Source organism: Anoplopoma fimbria, chromosome 17 (genome assembly GCF_027596085.1).
Source record: "Anoplopoma fimbria isolate UVic2021 breed Golden Eagle Sablefish chromosome 17, Afim_UVic_2022, whole genome shotgun sequence".
Taxonomy (NCBI): Eukaryota; Metazoa; Chordata; class Actinopteri; order Perciformes; family Anoplopomatidae; genus Anoplopoma; species Anoplopoma fimbria.
In genome coordinates, this window is record NC_072465.1 from 24,356,928 (window position 1) to 24,375,171 (window position 18,244).

The 18,244-nt window shown below is 40.0% G+C and overlaps 1 protein-coding gene across 1 annotated transcript in view; it reads right to left on the minus strand.

Moving 5' to 3' along the window:
• igsf21a (immunoglobin superfamily, member 21a) overlaps positions 1-18,244 on the minus strand; it is a 174,883-nt gene that overhangs the window by 16,184 nt on the left and 140,455 nt on the right. Inside the window, exons 5-6 of the mRNA XM_054617229.1 lie at positions 16,775-16,890; positions 1,597-2,074 (exon numbers count right to left, since the gene is read on the minus strand). Coding sequence (XP_054473204.1) covers positions 1,597-2,074; positions 16,775-16,890 — 594 coding nt within the window. The remainder of the gene's footprint in view (positions 1-1,596; positions 2,075-16,774; positions 16,891-18,244) is intronic.

The window sequence follows — 18,244 nt, forward strand, 5'->3', positions numbered from 1 at the left end:
GTAGTTGTACAGACACCTACTAGCAAAAACTTTGCAGAGATGCATGCCCAAAAAGGACGGCTCCCATTTCTGGTCAGAAGGAGAAGTTCACTTACTTTTTAAAAATGATCAAAGACTGGATATGAGCAAATATGGCATCACTGGCCTTTGGAGAAGGTGGTTGAAGGAATGAACGATGGAGACTGTGCGGTCGAGCAGTCTGCCATCGGTTACGTTAATTGGAGAATGCACAGCTGCATGTGAACCGGAATATTAATGGAAAATTTGTTTTCATTAGCCATGTAAACAGCTCAATAGGATTGTCTTCTTCGGAATATGGGCAAAAAATGGAATCAAGATGATTCTTGGAATAAACAAGTTGAGAGGGTATTACTGTGTAGTATTGACTTATATCAATCAAATGCACTGATTGGGTTTTTGACCATTTCTGACAAGTTAAACTATAACAATGGACCAGAGTTAAGGCAAGAACGGACGTGAGAAGCCCCGTTTAGATTTTAAACCCCTCCTTGTCATTTTTAAAGACTTTCCACTTTGAGATGATAATGGCAGTTCCTATACATCTGGCTCAGAGTGACCACAGCTCCTCACCAGCATAGCAAGAGGGATTCTTTTAATTAGATGAAAGGTGGTGATGTGAGATAAAGCAGTGACAGCGACACACAGTGCGGCAAGCAAATATGTGCCAGCAACAGTCTCCTCATTCAGATTCTCTTTCTGCCTTCAACCAGCGCTATCATCTCATGGAAGATAATGTCTCTGTTTATCATCATGTCAGGATTGTGTGGCTTGTCTCCAGGAGGACCATGCCAACATATTGCCTTTGAAGTGTTAATTGGATGCGCTGGAAGCCATCTTTGTATTTAGATTACAAAAAAAAAAAAAAAACGAGTGTGTGTGTTACTCTTGGATCACACACCATCAAAACCTAATGCTAACTTTTTCCCTTAAAGTACTCTAGTTTTTCAGAATTCAGTGCCTGCATTGCTGTGTCTTCTGCTTTGATAGTTTCCAGATGAACTAAAAAAATAATCCCTCTGCTGTAGTGTTTCTCCTCATGAAATATAGTGATGAAACTAAGAGGCAAAAAACAAAAAATAAATGTGCGGAAGAGCTTAAGGGAGGTGCTCACTGAAGAAGGACAGCAACTCTGAGTGTGTCTTTCCAATGATAAAACACTGGTCAGTGTGTCGAAATTCTCATTGACTTCTCTAATTCAGGCTGACTTTTTCAATAATGGCACTGAGTTAACTCAATCTAGCAACAGACAGCTCGATGAATTGCCCTGTCAGTCACTTGGAGTTTTGCATTCGCAGCTAAACTCGCAATCTGCTCAGCTGTAACACAATTAAGCGGCGTCAAATGAAAATCAGTGTTGTTCTGAGAACATTTGTAAGGGACACGTAAGGGGGCCCTGTCGGTTTCCAAATGCGGCAAGGGGATCCAAGGAGACAGTAGGAGATTAAAAAAGGGTGAAGAAATGAGAAAATGGTGTATGGGTTTAGGTTGGAGGAATAGAGGACTGATGAGAAAAAAGTTGGTGGGGTAATTAGAATAGCATGCAAGAACAAGTTTGCTAGTCTGCATCCTACCCACCTAAGGTGACCTCTGTCTGCATGGGCATGGACAGGGCTGGGTGTTTGACTTCGCAGCTGAACAGGGCATCATTATCCAGCTGAGGGTTGAGGGTCCAGGTGAGTCGGGCCTGCACCACCACGGAGCCGTCACTCTGGGGGATGTTAGTGTGGCTGAAGTAGTAGAGAGGGTCCGTGCTGTGCACCCAGCGGGGGAACTCCCGGCTCACCACCGTCTCTGGGATGACCTCTGTAGCAGGGCTGGGCTCGTAGGACTGCTGGCCTTGGGTGTGGACCCGCTGGGGGCTCTCCGTGTACGTACGGGGCACCCGGCCTTCGGGGTCCAGAAGGGAGAGGGACCGCTGCAGTTTGGTGTCATCGAGGTCCCTGCTGATGAGCGGCCGGGCTCCTCTCACGCCAGCTGAGCCGCCACCCTGCTCACTGGAGGATTGAGTGTAGGAGATCACCTCTATCAGCTCGCCATCACGCTTGAAGTACACCTAAGACAGAGCAAGGAGTATTGAATTAGAGTGAGAGGTGGACAGAGAGCAGAAACAAGAAGGAACAATATCTGGAAAGACCATTGACCTCCAGCAGAAAGAAAAGTGTGGGCAAACAGTTTCCTCTTTGCTCATCCAGCAAACAAAGAGAACCATCAGCATTGATTTGAAATCTGGTTTCTGGCCACCTGGTGAACACAAGACCAATATTCACGCTTCTTTTAGCTCGGATTTAGTCTCTATCAACTCCTAAGGAAAATAATCTGGCAATTCAGAAACTAAATGTTCCACTATGTTGCCCAGCTAGTTGCATCATGTGGTGCTCAAAAGAATTACATCCATGTTTGTCCAAAATGTCATTACTTCATCTTTCTATCCAACCAATTTGGCAGATTAGTTTGTGTAAAATGTTATTAATCATCTTTCTATCCTTTTAGAAGTTTGTGTAAAATGTTATAATCAGCAAAAAAAAAAAAAAGTTTTGTGAGGTCACAGTGACTTTTGACCCAAATGTACAAGACCGAGGGTCAGACAACCCAATACATAATGCCTCCGACCACGGCTGTAGCTGAAGTGGATGCATAAAAACCAGCTGAAATACACAAATCATGCACCGTAATCTGCACAGTGGGTTGATATTCTCCTTGAGTTTTGTCTCAAGGAGTGACATCTTTCACATTGCACATTATTTCCATTCTGATTTAAAAGTGCTGATAAGTGCAGCCTTAAAAAATTGATTTTAGAATTGGCTCATCTGTTGTTAGGCCTGTAGCAGCATGTCTCTGTGCTGTTTCCTCACCATGTCATTAACATCTCTGGGCGCCTAAATTCCTGACAGCGAATTCATGCTCCCATTTCAGCACATAATCTCCAGATATTTGCATTGAAATACGGTTGTATAGTCACTGCCCGACATGTTGCTGCTCTGCAAACAGATTTTTTGTTGTTGCTGAAGAAAGACAATTAATCTGTAGCCTTTTTTTCCAGGGACTTTTGGTCATTTGATTTCAATTTGCCAAAAGATCAAAAGAGTCATTATTGTGCACACTGCATTTCACAGCATTGTTTGAAGTTTTTTTGAAGAGATGGTTGAAGCATGCTTTGATATGGTGCCACCTCTAGGGCCGATGCCTCGAGTGGGCAAACAGCAATAATGATGGTAAACAAGTTAGGATAAGACAAAGCTCCTGAGGAATAACTCCAAATTATATTCTCACATTAAAAATAGGGATAGAATCTGTAATCCTTGGACTGGAATACAAGCTTTACTATATATGGCCCTTTCTATATAAAAAAATGCCTTTAGAGTGGCAGTTTATATATATATTTCCTTGTCAAGTTCTTGATCAACAGTATGCTGTACTTAATGACACTTACAGAGTATTTTAAATTGCACTAATTAAGAGTTTTATTTTAAATGAGCACAGCCTGGTTGACAATGTGTTGGTCCTTTAAGTTTAATTCAATTTAACCTTTATTATAGCAACTATTTTTGAAAATACTGATGAATTGGGACTGTCTGTGCGCCCCCACTCGTTGCTGAGGTTATGTTCGCAAAGACAGATGCCACATCATTATATTACAAGCTGTGTTGTGCTGCTGGGTTGTATGGTAGTATTTATAGCCAACTCTAAAAAACGTTGTAATGCCTGCCATCAGAGCAGGCTGGTACACATCCACAACGGGCTAGGTGACCTTGCTCAAAGGCATTCTGCAGTACTGCTTGTCGTCAGTTACATGGATTAAAAACCAAAACAAACCAAAAAATAAATCAAACTACTCGTCCTGCAACAACCTGCTGCTCCTGTCAGTGAGCCATGCGTTGCTCTATGGCCCCACCTACCTGCACCACACTTTCAGTACAAAGGTAGGGTTCAAACAAGCTTTTCTTCTAAACTTTAAGTTTTTTTCCCCCCCTAAGTTATTCAGTTAATTTTGGACTGTAACTGTTGGGGCTGAAGCACGCTAGTCCTTTAATCATTTCAATAGACGTTCATTAATTTTAATTAGATATTTCATAAGTGGAAAAACAACATTGGAGTACTTGAAGTGGATGTTTTCCTTTTTCCATCTGAATTCTGATAATAAATGGTCCTTGTTGGAGGAAATCAGAAATATCACTTCAGTGCAATCTATTGCTAAAAGATGACTAATGACCACAGCTACAAGTACAACCATAGTTTTTAATCAGAGCGCACATACAATATCTTGTTATCAGGACAAAACAATAAAAATCTCCTTAAAAGGTTAAGCGTTACTAAGGTTGTCTGCACACACACGAGCAAAGACAAGTTATTACTCTCCTCTCCACATATATGTCTGGTGCAACTATTCTTATACGCTTATACTTCTCTAGAAACCTACTCATTGGTAAGATAACACATTTAAGCACACACCTTATGTCTTTTCAACGAAGAAGCACATGACTTGATATATGAATATTATAAATATATGACATATATTTTCTACATCTTCGGCATCTACCTGTCAACCTTTGGTGGCAAACAGTCTCCTAAATGTTTGAATTAATGCAAGTGTATCGATTGTAGCCAAGCATAGCGTGTAAAGCTAATTTTACCAATAAGCTTTCACTGATTATCACATTTTCCTCTGTTGAATGTTTACCCTGTGGGAGCGTTCAATACCCATCACCCTTTATCTACGTTTACCTACGGTGCTCTGTAGAGCCAGGGCTTGAAATCCAATAGCGCAATGGGAAGTGGAAACATCAACCTCAGATCCACAATGGCCCCATTGTGTGTGCTGCTAACTCCTACAGCTACTCGACAACTCGCAAAGAGAAGAAGCCTTTTCACTGTGTATTAAAACAGCTCATTAATTATCACAGCAGGTGGAGGGAGAGCAGCGTGGATTAGAACGATCCATGCACCTGTTCTGTTTCTTTTGTTGGACAAAATGGTGTGGGTTCACAATAACACCTGGTTGGCTGTGGATTGGTATAATAGGGAATTAATTATGTAAGCCCAGATAACTGATTTGTTTCTGTAAACATTGACAGAGAAGTTAATTTATACGAATAAAAGGAAAGTGGTACATCTACTTATTATAGTGCATAGAGCCGAGTGTAGCATGCTCCGAAGAGGTACCTTTGTTGAGGTGTTACCTGCAGCAAAAATGTCATGCTGCAGGGAGAGAAGTGCTATTTTTGTGTCAGTATCTTGCAGTTCTGCTCCTTTGTCATTTCACCTTATATTACAAGGAAGAAGATCACATTTAGTAATACAGATGGAGCATTTTTTTATGTTTTTCAGTGAATATGCTGTTAAGTGTCTTCAAGTCTGCATTAATTATGATTCATGACCACTCCAACACTTTGTCATTTTTTTCAGTGATAAACATGTGTCATTACAATTTTTTTTTTTGACCTTTTCCCTTGATACATTGCATATTTTTGCGCTGTTTGTAGGCCTACTGTAGATACAAGTGAATCCTGTTCATTTAAATGCCAATCAGCAGAATGTGCTGTGTAGGATGTGGCGTCATATAGTGGCGAGGTTGCCGATTTCAACCAACTGAAACTTTTACTGCGCGCCAAGCTCGCAGGAAAAAAAACTGTGGCTGACGCCGAAGCGTGATGAGGCAAGAGTGATTTTGTGTCTTGCTCTCTAGAGCCAGTGATTGGGCGGTCTACTCTGGGCTGCAGTAGAAACATTGCGGTGCAACATAGCAGACTCCGTGAAGAAGACCTGCTCCGTATGTAGACACAAACAGCTCATTCTAAGCTTACGAAAGCACAACAAATCTTATTTTATGGTTGGTTAATAATATTGTATTTCATTTCTGTAAATGATTGCCCTTAAATCCTACAATCTGGAACTCTGAGCTCTAGCAATGACTATTGTTATGAATCAGTTAAATGTGAACACTTTTACTGCTATTGTATATATCAGGTTCAGTTGGTAAAAAATACCAACTTGTCAGATGGCATTCAATGAAGGGGAAACAAAAAAATGAATGCAGCAATGCAAGGCCAAGATTGGACATCTTGCAAAAAGTGTTTTGAAATGACTTTTAAGTGTTTCTAAATGTACGAAAGAGCTTACAGCAGCCAGATGAGATAGAAGAGAGAGAAGTGTGACAAAGGTCCCTCTTCCTTGGCCGGATTAAATGCAATTGGCCCTCTATCTTTGTTAATATTACCGTGAAAAAATCCACAATTCATCTTCAAATCCAAGCACAATTAAAGAGACATCTGCCATCACGGTAAACTTGGTCTGTGTTCCTTGAAGCTACCTACTAATTTGCAAAAATCTAATTTCCCACATTTCCATGTTTGACAGGCAGAGATAACAGAGAACGCATCACTTCTTTCAGGCCATTCAAACGGGCGAGCAAACACTGATTAATTTTGAAAAGTGATTATAAAGCTGCCAAAAATAACACAGAGTATGTCTCTCACTGTGATACACATGTCCAATAAATGGTAGCATTTCACAAATGTGCACCTTTGTTGGGTACTGTTTGTGGAGAGTTAGCTTTTATGTGTTCATGCTGCATCCATTGTGTGTTGAAAACATCTTCGAACAATAAAGTAAAGATGTTATTGAACACAACTTTTCTTATCATTTAACATGGTTTGGAATTCAATTGTATCTTGAAATTTCTTAAAACGTCTTTTCAGGTATCGTAAAATGTACAGTAGAAAGTCCAAAATAGCTAAATAAGCTTCAATAAACAGATTTTCTTCTTAGGGTATACATTTTGCTGCTGTAGGACTTGGAAAGAAGTGCCTGCTCCCATGCAAAAGTGGATTTTTGAGTGTTTTTGGCATTGCTGTTGTATTGTTCTCGTAAAAACAGTCTCACTGCATGGAATAAAGTGATTATCAATCATGCCTCTGTTTTATATCCCAAAATACATAGTCCAATATGGGAAGACAATGAAACCAGACACAAACCACTTACTTCACTCTGGAATGAATTAGCAAAAAGAAAAAGAAAAATGTAATTCTAAGCGGGAGCCCATTCACAATGCCACAGCAGTGGTGAAATTAAGCTGGGATGGCATGAGAAGGGTTTTGCGTTTTTTCCTGTGAATAGGCAGTGATGAAAGCACCTGCACTCTGCACACTGCCAAGCCGCCCCCATCTCATCAACATCTCAAAACCGAACCCTATTGAAAATGTAACAATCATGCATTGGTCCATATACACCTTTATGTTGCTGCAATTAATCACGGCGGTGTCAAAAGGACTAGGCGGTTATTTGCGCGTTGACAGAATGATTCAATGAGAGTGCAGAAGCAGGAGAACGGGGAAGGGAAAAACGAGAGAGAAGGATCCTGGCCATGACTTAATCAGCTTTCCTTCTTGTTATTAACTGTCATTATCTTTCTTCTTTTCAATCAGTGCTTGCTTGTGCTCTGAGGATGTTCTAATGAGTGGCACTGGGAAGCTATTATCGATTTGTCACCAGCTCGCTTCAGTGACATCAGATGGCGACAGAACTTGAAACATAATAGCAGACACTTTTACCACATGCAAGCCATTATATTCAGCTGTCTCAAAGCTGCACTAGGGGAATTTGGCATGTTGGGTGTCTCAATTTGAACAACCAATAAAAAGCACTGAATGAGCCAGAAGAAGGTAAAGTAGAAGCCTTCTAAAACTGCATTTAATATTACTGTGACATGCCGCAGTAGCAGTGTTGGTGAAACTTAAACACTTTCAATCATAAGCCATAATGAGGTGTCAGAAATGTCATTCAACCTTTATCTGAACTAAAACATTCAGATAGACCCTTATTACAATATAGCAGAGTAAAAACAAACAAAAGATCCTGAGCACAGCAAGAACACAAATACGAGAATAAAGTAATTCATTTTTAAGGAAAATAAATCGGCTCAAACACGAACAACTGGAAGAGAAATAGGGTGTAATTAAAAATTTTAATTGCCCTTTTTAAGTTAGTTAAGCCTTAGATTGTTCTGCATGTTATTCCATGTTTCAAGTGCACAAAGAGATAAACTGGATTTTCCAAGCTCAGTAAAAACCGCAAGCACCTGCAACATAATCTAGTCATTTGAACGTGTTTGATAGAGGCCCACATTAAAAGAAAACAATGAAGCAACAGGGGGGTAAAAAAAAAGCTAATTAGTAAGGGGCTCATAAATAAATACAACCCAGTGTTTATCACAGCTGAAGTTGCTTTAAGTCGCCCAAAAAGTCGGGCCAAAAAAGTTGCGCTTTAACAAACCTCAAAGACTACCGTCAACGGCCAACTAGCACTTAACCTCAAGCCTGCGTGAGAGGAAGAAGCACGCCATACCAGCAGGTGGCAACAGTCTGAATTGCCATTCCAAAAGGGAAGCTGGAAGATCTAGGGGTACATCCCAAGTCTCTTATTTGTCGTTTCCTCGCTCCTCGCTTGAACCGGAAGTCGTTCGGTGCCGCCATATTGACGGCCGTCTCTTATTTCAGCAGCGAGGAGCGAGGAGCGAGGAGGGATAACCGAGGAGCCATGAGCGAGGATTCACGAGAGCTTCCTTCCAGGAAGTGTTCATCGTTCATCAGTTATCTGATTGGACGCTGCAGCCGATCATACTGATCTGATATAACTCATCATCACTGGAGTTTAATACCAGAGCGATGAGAGATCACAGATCGATCAGATTGAATGTATTAAAGTTAGAAAGAGAGATAAAGAGTTGGAGAGTTGGTCTGTTTGTCAGTAGAAACACTTTTACATAATTTATCTTCATTTCCATTCATTCATATGCGGCTGATAATTCCTGAGTGTCAGGTTGGATGAGTTATGTAATTCCAATTTACCCCGAAACATTGAGCCGAATAAATTCATTCCAGTGTTTAGGAGAAAACATAATCATATTCTGGATTATTTAATATTGACATCACAATCCGAATTTCAAAACATACAGACGTTAATAATTAATTAATAAGACAAACGCATCCCGCCGGTTGAAATCGGTGCGCTGCACTTATGAGCAGGACACAGAACACAGTATAAATACACAGAACACAGTATAAATACTAAGACCACAGTATAAATACTGAGAACACAGTATAAATACACAGAACACAGTATAAATACTCAATGCAGTTTGTTAAACAGGTAACAGGCTGCAGAGATAAATACATTTCTACTCTACACAGAACAGTATAAATACTAACAGTTTGTTAAACAGTAACAGGCATAAATACATACTTGGCAGTGATGATAACTTTGTGTCATTATTAATATTGGTACAGTGATTATTACTTTGTTTCGTTATTAATATTAGTACAGTGATTATGTGTGCAGACACAAAATTAAAAGTCTCTCCAGCTGTTAGAGCCGACTGACAGCTGATCCAGCTGAGATCAGCTGATCCAGCTGAGATCAGCTGATCCGTCGTCATCAGAAACAGACGTGGCTTCACGTGACGCTACAGAGGAAAGGACGTCTCATGTCTCTTAAAACACATTTCCTCGTTTCCTCTCTCCTCGCCTGGTTTCCTTGCGTCTCTCCATGCATCCCTGGTGGGCGGGACTAAGACGCAAGGAAACGACGCAAGTGAGGGAATCGAGGAGGCAATTTAAGAGACTTGGGATGAACCCTAGGACTGCCAATATACAAGCCTTTTGTTTTGATACATACATGAAACAAGGCAATGTTTGCAAACCATTTTCACACCACTCTCATCACTTCATGCTGTCAACATAGTTGTGTATTTGAATGATCTGTGATGAGCTGTAAATAAAAAAAACTAATTTGGCTGAGAGAAAAGGGCCAGCCAACCTCAGCAGAACATGATGTGTATTATAATTATCAGCAGTAATAAATCCCAGTGCAGAGTGATGAACAGCATCCTAGGGGGTTAGAGTCGCCACTGAAGCATAAAATAAATAAATGTATAAAATGTCACCATAATCCAGGATTTATGAGAAAGTTTCATCAATATGTGTCTTTCTACAAATCGAAAATTCAGATTGTTTTGTGGAAGCCAAAGAAAATTAAGCAAAACAAAGCTTATGTTCATTGATTTTTAAAACATTTGAGGTTTTTTTTTTTCTCTTTTGATCCCTCCCCATGCCCACACACACACACACACACATACACATCCCTGTACTTCTATAGTCGGGAAGACCTCCCCTTACCTTAATCTCAGCCTTCACAACAAAATGTATAACCCAATTTTTTCCCTAATTCAAACCTTATCTTAATTCTAACCTGGACCTTAAAACCAAGTCTGAACCCTCAGAGAATTGAAGACCGGGGACAATGTGCTAGCTTTTAAAAAATGTCCTCACTGTGTTTGATTAACACTTTGGGTCCTCACTATGTTGCAAGAACAAGAACACACACACACACACACACACACACACACACACACACACACACACACACACACACACACACACACACACACACACACACACACACACACACACACACAAATTGTTGTATGTTAATGTTACTTTTTTATATGTTTTATTGTCATAGTGTTATAGAGTTTTTTGATGTTGCTCATTATAATAATATTATTTTCAAATCTGTTAATTTATCATTATTTATTCATAAAAAATCAAAGAACGACAGGTAAAAATAAAAAATATAAATTAGCTGAAAAACCGATGATAAAAATAACATTTGCAGCACAAACACTGTGCAGCTTCACCGCTTGTTTTGTTTTAATTACTTGAAGGGATACTTGCTGATCTGCAGCATAATCAGCTGCTTTTGTCCTTCCAGCCCATTTTTCTCCTCACCTTCTATTAAAAGCAGCCATTCTTTTAAACAGTGCTTAAAACGAGAGGAGCCTGTTTGGCTGTTTTCTTGCAGCAGGAAATATTACAACTTCTTTGTGCCGGGGAACATAAAATGTGGGTAAACTTGTATTAAAATGATCAAATCCACAAAGTTATCTTGAGAAACCAGCAACATTAAGCTAAATTGAAAATAAATTATCCAACTGGAAAACACTAGGAAGTGTTGCCAACTATTGGAAAGTCACCAAGTCTGACACAATAACAGCCCTCCTCATCAGAGCTCATTGTTTACCTGTGCGGTCACAACAAAAGTGTTTTGGTTCACTCTTGGTACGTTTACAGCGGACGCAGCAGGAAGCTGTTTTTAGCTCTAAAACCCACTGTAAGCATCCACTACCTGCCCAGTAACAAATGTCAGACAGATACAGTTAAAAGATAGCTGGCCTAATATTTCCCCCAGGAGTTCAGGAGTTGTTAGAGACCAAAAACCAAGCTAAACGAGAGTGAATATTTGTTCATTATTCATCAGGTGGACACAAACATGTTCAAAATGTATTAAATGTGGCTTTGTAACTATTGGATGCGTGCAACCAACTCGCTCATTTTCAACTCGTCAAATACTGATGCTTTATCAGTGCCCCTCTGCATTAGATACACTGAGACAACCTTTAGCAACTGTATGCGACTCACTGGGCTTTAAACTAACGATGTTAAACCATCCGCGTCATTATTTGAAGGTCAGAGCAACTGACGCAGTAAAAAGAGCCATAAAGTCCACAAAACCACTGTTCCTGGCCCAGTTGAAACCAAGTCGACCTTGACTTATTTACCTTCTTTCTGTCATTAAACTCATACTTATTGTCTAACGCCAACTAAACGTACTTATGTTTTATTTTTAAGTTTATTTTGAAAAAGACTGCATGTAAGGAGCTTGAAACACAGCGTTCCTGACACGTCCAGAGCTGATGCTAGAGGAGTTTTGGTTTGAGGCGTAGGGCCACTGATCAAGTTGGTGTTTGATCAGTTTGGAGTGTGAATGTACTTAAAAGGTGATATGCCAATGATGTGTTTACAACTTGTCTTCGCTGCCCTATAAATGGGAAGTAAAGCTATTGCAGCTATTGCAGGTTTAAAAATGATTCATGACGTTGACTCAGTATCCATGGTAAATCTCATTTTGATAAGGAATGCTAAAGAATAACTGGTAAAAATGTCACAGAATTACAAGCGGTAGGGCTGAAAATAAAGGAGGTACATAATTAGTTGAATCCATAATCCATGTACACATGGGACATGCTGGATAATCTTTACATTCAGTGCCTTAAGGAATTAATTCATTGCTTTCTCTCAAACATTTGGGTAAACATACTTTGGTATATCTTGAAGCAAAGATACTTATAATACTACAGATTGGTCTTATTTAGCTGGCTCAGTAAATCAGGCCACATTTCTTTTGTATATTGTGAGCCACTATTGAGACCCGGCTTGCAATGATACGACATTGAAAATAGAGCTGACAACAGCTCATTTTTGCAACAAGCCCCGCGGCAGCAGCACCGACAAAGACTAAATGAGTTTCATCAAAAAGCAAAAGGGAGCCGTTTGAAGTTGCAGTCACACGACTGGGACAAAGCAGCAACATCCAAGCAAATACTTACAAACCTAATAATGAGGTTTTGCTTTGCTGCGTGACCGTGTAAAACAGTGTAAATAGAACAAATGGTCACAGTTTAAATGTGATATTTGTGCTCATTCTTAAAACTGAATGGGGATCATGTCAACTGCAATAAGTTATAATGATTAACAATAACTCTGCAACGTTTTTATGTCTTAATTGCCTTTTTTGCAACCCATTTTAAGCTTTGACAGTAGCTATGAGTGTAGCTTTGATTATTTAATAACAACTATTACAACATTTAACTGCAGTTTGCTACAGAGCTAACCTGCTATGACATATAACAGTAAAACATGTGATAACCAAGCATAGAGAACATACCAAACACTAATATGAAAGCGAGCTCTACTCAACTTTCTTCTTTTTTTTTTACCCATACAAATGAATATTTCCTTTTGCTATTGCGTTTGACTAAAGGACCACAGCAGGAGATCTCAGGGAGATTACAGAGGAGAACAGTTTGCAGGCCTGGGAAGCCTGTTGAGACTGTACTTCTAAAATCTATCCAACAAACCTGTCACAGTTTGTTTGCTTGGTTTTCATTCAGACCAATGGTACAAGGCAACTTTGACAGCCCATCAAATTTGCCAAATTTGTACGTGATCAAGTGTTTTATTTCTGAATTTCCCTCCGATCATTCAGACTCTTCATATCTTGCATGGTTCCAGTGTAAACACTTTGTCTGTTTGCCTATGGGAGATAGTATAATGTTGCAAATTAGTGACCTTGAAATGAGTTTCCATCCAGACTCCCTGACTCACACAATGATTAAATATAAGCAAATGACTTCCCCGCTGTGAGAGCACCAGGACCATCAGACTCACGGTGCTCACACAGGTGTTTTCACTTACTTGCTAATTAAACCTCTTCTCATGACTGTGTGGGTGTGTTCACTGTGCTTGACTAACATCACACTCTCCTTTTAGTTTTGTTTCATCTGACAGAGTGGAATAACTTATAGCTCCGTGATGTTAAAAAAACAACAAAAAAAAAAATGCATATGAAGTTTGAAGTGACTTTAGCAAACTTAGCTCCACCCGACTTCAAACGGAATAACTGAGAACACCTGCAGTGTTGTTTCTGTTTCTCCAGTCAAATAGAATTGTCTCAAAAAAGGCCACTTTGAAAACGAAAAAAAAAGAAGGCAATCCAAAGATGCTGGAGACATCTCTTTTTGTTTTTAGGATGATATTGGATTCAGTGCTCCCCTTAAGATTACTGTCCAGCAGCTCCAGTGAATGCATTTTGTCTTAAATTGGTTTTGTCTGGCTGCTGAACTGAATTATTTACTACGATAAAGGTTCACCATATGAGTTTCTTATGTGTCTGACATAATGGCAACCCACAAAGCTCATTATTTTTAATTAATTCCATGCTTTTTGTCCATTACTGTCTCTTTTACTGACGCTGCAAGCTGTGTGTCAACAATCATTCACGCTTAACGGCCTCAGAGTGATATGCTCAATTTAAGATACAGCACATCACCTTCTAATACTGACATGTATTTAGTTATATTTTTAGTACCTGAATGCCTCTTTTTTTTATTTCCATCATCCTGTCCCATTACAAAATAATTTTCACCTTCCTAATTGCACCATTTCCTGCACTAAAGCAGTCATCAGTACACCACTAAGCCGGCCTTACTTTGCTTTGCTTCTACCTGCAAAATATATGCTTTTTATGATACTTGAGCCCGGTTGCATCAACCAAGATTCATTTTTAAATCCAATTAAATCATAGTTCAACTTTAGTCACGTTGCACCAAACAATAAAACTAGCCTAAAATAAGAAACCTTTCTTTAAATGTCTGTTTAGTTTCAACTCTAAACCTTAAATTCTGTTGCACCAAAACTTTAAACTTTATTTTCAAATTTGATCCAGTATTAAAAGAACACTTGATGTGGCTGCCTTTTTTAGATGGATTGAGCAAAATAATCAAGTTCCTCAAAGAAAGTCAAGGGCGGACTCAACATAATAGAGTTTTTATGATTCTGCTGCAGAATATTTGTTAAACTCCATTTAGTTTTGATTTATGAAATGATAGAGTTATGGTTTGGTTTATGAAACACATTGCTCAGGTAGATTGTATTGATACTTAAAATTCAGTGATACAACTGCTTGATTGAATACCATAAACTGACTTTGCAGCACAAAGCTTCTTTGCATTCTGAGCCAATATCAAAACCTTTCAATACATCTCATACAAAATAAAAAAGATTCTGCAATGTGTAAATATGGTGGTGAATGGAGCAGCCACACAGTCTTTCATTTCTTTGTTTTTCATCTCAAGTCAGTGACTTGGATCACTTGCTTGCTGAGTCATTGACAAAGCTAGTTATCAGCAATGTCACATGGCCACTGACACAGTGGCAGCCTGGGCTTACTGACCAGCTGAAACCTTTCAGATCTCTTTTCCTCCATTAAGCGTTAAAAAGAGGATCAGGCAGGGCCGAGCTTTAATGGCTTAAGGCTCCCAGTGAAATCACAACAGGGGAGAACTTCACTCATCACACCATCAGCCGGGAAGTACCTGAGAGACGGAAATCATATTCACCTTGTATTCACCTCTCACCGGGCTCATAATTGCAGGAGATGGGTGTGCTCAGGGTCTGGAGTCCATTACCATACACCCATGGACGATGATTAATGACCCGGTGGGAACAAACAGCGAGCGACCGCTCTCAAACAGCGTCCGTAAGCTCATATGCCACCAAACACAGGAGCATACCGCGTGCTTTTTTTGCAAGACCTTGTTTTGCACTTCAAAAAGTTAAGCAAAAGTGCGACTCTAAAGTGTGTGTTTGCTTGTATCCGCTTGTATGTGCGCATTGGTGTATTTCTGCATGTACGTGCATGAGGGTGTATGGTGCCAGTTCTGTATGCAATCATTACTATCATGTCACTGTGATTAGATTCATTACCCTAAGTGTGACCATCAATAACACTAATGTGTCTGTTTCCTGAATCTGATACCTTATTTTAATGACTACATTGCATGACTGAATTAGCGCTGATAATCAATCACAGGTCAGTCCGTAAAGAATGTAACAGCAGTACTGGTGACGGCAGGAATACACTATCTGTGTGTTTATGCAGCCAGGTCTTTCCAAAAGTTTGAATGACACAACAATTTGTAAGTCATTTAGCTCGTAATTACAACGGCATTCTTGCTTTTTGAGTGTCATTTCACGCCATGTAGTCTGTACTGACTGCAATGTAAATGAGTATGTGTGAATATTCTATGCTCAAAATAAGTGACATGGTGTAATTTTTTATGTAAATGAGAAAGAGTACTTGTGGTGGGTAGGTCACACAAGCTCAAAACTTGTGTCCCGGTGTTGTTGAGTTATTGTGAAGCTACACATTGTCCAAACTTATGTTATGTTGTTCACGTTTTACTTAGTTAATGTACCTTTTTGACGGCCAACCATGATGTTTTTTACTAAACCAATTGAGTAGAAAAGTGACGCCAACGGTCCTGACCGAGTGTCACTATGTGGAGAGTTGGGGTGAGAAATGATGCTGACTAATCACCCAGAGTTCACGTAAAAAGTGCGTAAACTTTAGCGTCCTACAAAATGAGCATCTTTTTTTCAGTCAAAAGTGTCTGCATGTTAACTCACTGAATTCTGTTTGCTAAATTATATTTGATGAAATGGATTCCTGAGATGGCACATGCTGTTACAGCTCCATTGACAGAAATGAATTTGCAAACGTGAATAGGTTTGATAATATGTGTCATTTCTACATCAGTGTTGTACTCATGTAACGTTCACGTTTCCTTAGTTTATGCACTTAATTTAATCCCAACCATGATGTTTTTACAAAACCTAACTAAGTGGTTTTGTTGCCTGCAGCCTTTTCACGGTAACGACATGGCGTTAAGTGACACGCAGAAAGCCTGAAATGCGTTATCAAGACACGCGGAATGTCCTTCAAAATGTTGTGCTTTACACCTCATGTTGGTTAATGTGCAGCATGGTCTGTGAGGAGCTTGTATCCAGCTTCATCTTTTAAAGAATAACACTGGATGTCTGTGAGAAGCCCTGAGATCAAGGATTGTGCTGTTGGTATGCAACTTTAGAAATCCTGTTTACAGAGCATTTTTACTGGAATGGTAAAAAAAAAACATTAGAACTCTGTGTGGTTTATGTGCTGATATCTAGAAAATGAAATACAACCTGTCAGCAACATGCAACGCTGTTCCTCTTCCTCTGTAAACAACAGGGATGTGTGCGCTGTAAAGGCAGGTCCCTAGAGGACAAGCAGCAGAGGCATCTCATCTACAGCAACTCACCGACGGGGCTGGTTTCCCTCCTTTTGCAGTGCAGACGAGAGTGAAATTCTGGGCTTGGTATCGACTGAACGGGGCTGGAGTGTTCTCTGCCACCACCGATATGTTGTTTGGAGGCGCTGTGGAGGACAGGAAGAAAGCTCTGTGAATCGATATCCCAAAAACATTTGATTGACTACAAAATGAGATAGATATTCTTAAACTCTTAGAAGACATCTGCTTCCCCTCGCTCGCTGCAATCCAGGAGTCATTTCGTGATAAAAAACGTCTTAGGGGTCGAACATGTAGGTGGAGGCAGCACTGGCAACACTGACAGCAGAGAAAGAGCAATGCTGCTGTGCCCAGATGTTAAAAATGAAACAGACTTAAAAAACAAATATGCAGAGCGGATTTATCTATCCGACGCAAGAACCCTGCTGAGAGAATCTCCACTTGAAATGGTAACTGAATGGGTCGAGACAATATGCTCACAACTCCCCAGGGCTCATGTGAGTTGGATGAGGCTGATAAGGTAGAAAATCTCATACATATCATATCGCTAACCCGCCGTCTGAATCTCGCTTGGGATTCAAGCAAGTCTGTCATGGCAATGTAAAGTGGAAAACATGTGAGCAAGACTTCACGGCATTACAGGGGGGAGCACCGGGATCAGACGGAGGTAATGAATGGAAATCTCCCACATCCCCCGGAAAATCAGCTGTTCAACATGCAGTCCTACCCCGAGTCCTTGCATGGTGGCTTACGTATGAATATGAATACTCCACAGGCCATATTGTGGCTGTTTCGGGGGGAAATATCAACAAGCACGTTTCTTAAGTGACGACACTGCAGCAGATGACGGCCAGCTGCACAAGGACCTCTTGAATTTTGACGAGGACTGCTGAGTATCAAAGGCGCTTTTTCACAAGCTGAAGAGTTTTTCATGTTTTTTTTGTACATCTGCATGCCTTCCCTTTTGTGAGGCCTTTCGATTCTGCAGCATTAAGATAAGTAAGGGCATTGAATAGTCTGAGTAAAGTGCGAGACATTTTTTTTAAAAAATAAAAAAACAAGTATTATAAATAAGCAATAAAAACTCCTTCCGATTCTGCACCCGAAAGTTTTTTAACAATACTTCAATTGGCCCAAGCTCTATCTTACAATGAGGAGCTTTTGGGAAATCCGTCGAGGACTGCGTGAGTTGAGAGAAGAGCCTCTTATCAGGTTACAATTTCTGAATCCGTGAGTCATGCTTCGGGGCGAACACAGTACGGCTACAAGAAAGGTCCTGCAGGGAGCCGCTGTGTCTTTTAAGCTGCTGTGTCACTTAAATCTATCAAGTGGTTTTAAACAGACATGCGGCAGAAAATTAATTGATTTAAGTTGGGGGTTTGTGGGAATTTAGCTGCTTTGCCGGTCGGGGGGCCTCTGTGTTTCCACACCACTTAATTGCTTATTGATGGTATTCATGTGGTAGTAAATTAACCTTCTAAC